We start from the raw sequence: 1,304 nt of genomic DNA, 5'->3' as shown, positions 1-1,304 counted from the left end.
CACCAACACCGCCAACATCTCACACAGCAACCGCATTGACACGGCCTGAGAAGGGAAGGGGGATTGTCCGGCGGGGGGGAGAGGGAGAGGGGGGAGGGAGAGGAAGGAGGGAGAGGGGGAGGGGGGAGGGAGAGGGGGGAGGGAGAGGGGGCGATGTAAGAGATGGGAGGTGGTTAGGAAGAGGGATAGTCAAGAAAGGGGGAGGCCGAAGAGGGCCGAAGGGGCGAAGGGTTATTGCATGGGCACCGAAGCTCCCACGATCGCAAAAGGAGCGCACCGTACAAACACATCAACCGTACAAAACACCCTAACAGCCCCCACCCCCCACACCCCCCTTTCCCCTTGCTGAACTATCTTAGTGACATTCCCCACACATCATCTGACTCTCCGCAGAGCACTCGCTCACATACACGCACTCCCCCTCCCCCTCCCCCCCCGGCTCACCTGCAGCTCCCAGTCCCTCAGCTTAGCACTGGTGTCCGCCTGCTCCACCCACAACTTGCAAACCAGGTGGAAGGTGTCCCAGCCCATGGTGCCGCTGACGCCGGAGAACGGGGAGGAGGAGGGGGAGGGGGAGGAGGAGGGGGAGGCAGGGGGGTTCGAGCGCTCGGCACCGCCGCCGCCGCCAGCAGCAGCAGCTGTGGCAGCAGCATTCTGGGTTGCGGCGGTGGCCGTGGGGGCCGCCCCTGGAGCCTTCTGAGGGCACCCTGCCGCCGCCTGAGCCTCCTGAGGGGTTGAGGGTTGGGGTTGGAGTTGGGCGGGGGGGGTAGAGGGTGTGTGGGTATGTGTGCACGTGTAGAGAGCACCAACACCTTAAGAGTGAGAGTTGGTGAGATTGCTCAACAATAATTGCTTTTCATTTCAGATCCACATCCAAATTGAAATCCAGGTGGGTAGTTCCCGGTGTTGGCATTGGTGTGTGTATCGGTGTGTCATGTGTGTCTGTGTATGCATGTATGTATGTCTGTATTGTGGTGCTGGTGGCCTTTTGCTCTCTGTCTAAGCCCGCAACATGAAGGGGGCTCGGGAGGGGAGCAGGAAGGAGCCTCTAGCTAGCTAACCAGGGAATCTGGTTTTCAAAGAGGTGACGGCAGACCCAGGAAGCGACTTGGACAGGACTAAAAACCCCACCGCCACCCCGCCGCCAACATCACCTCTCCTCCCCAACACGCTCCGAAAAACCCTGGCCTCTCCCCCCCAACTTACCCCCTTTTCCCGTTTCCAACTAGAGCTCCCTTCTCACTCCACCCTCTCCCCACCCTCTCGCCACCCTCTCCCCACCCCCGCCCCACCCTCTCCCCACC

The 1,304-nt window shown here is 61.3% G+C and overlaps 1 protein-coding gene across 1 annotated transcript in view; it reads right to left on the bottom strand.

Annotated features, from left to right (window-relative positions):
- Positions 1–1,304, bottom strand: part of VOLCADRAFT_92689 (uncharacterized protein) — a gene marked incomplete at both ends in the record, with an annotated part of 21,755 nt that overhangs the window by 14,395 nt on the left and 6,056 nt on the right. The window contains 3 exons of the mRNA XM_002951987.1: positions 4–45; positions 445–538; positions 707–726. Of these exons, the coding sequence (XP_002952033.1) occupies positions 4–45; positions 445–538; positions 707–726 (156 nt within the window). The remainder of the gene's footprint in view (positions 1–3; positions 46–444; positions 539–706; positions 727–1,304) is intronic.

The sequence above is a fragment of the Volvox carteri genome (genome assembly GCF_000143455.1).
Source record: "Volvox carteri f. nagariensis unplaced genomic scaffold VOLCAscaffold_27, whole genome shotgun sequence".
NCBI lineage: Eukaryota > Viridiplantae > Chlorophyta > Chlorophyceae > Chlamydomonadales > Volvocaceae > Volvox > Volvox carteri.
This window is presented reverse-complemented; position numbering and strand designations above follow the sequence as displayed.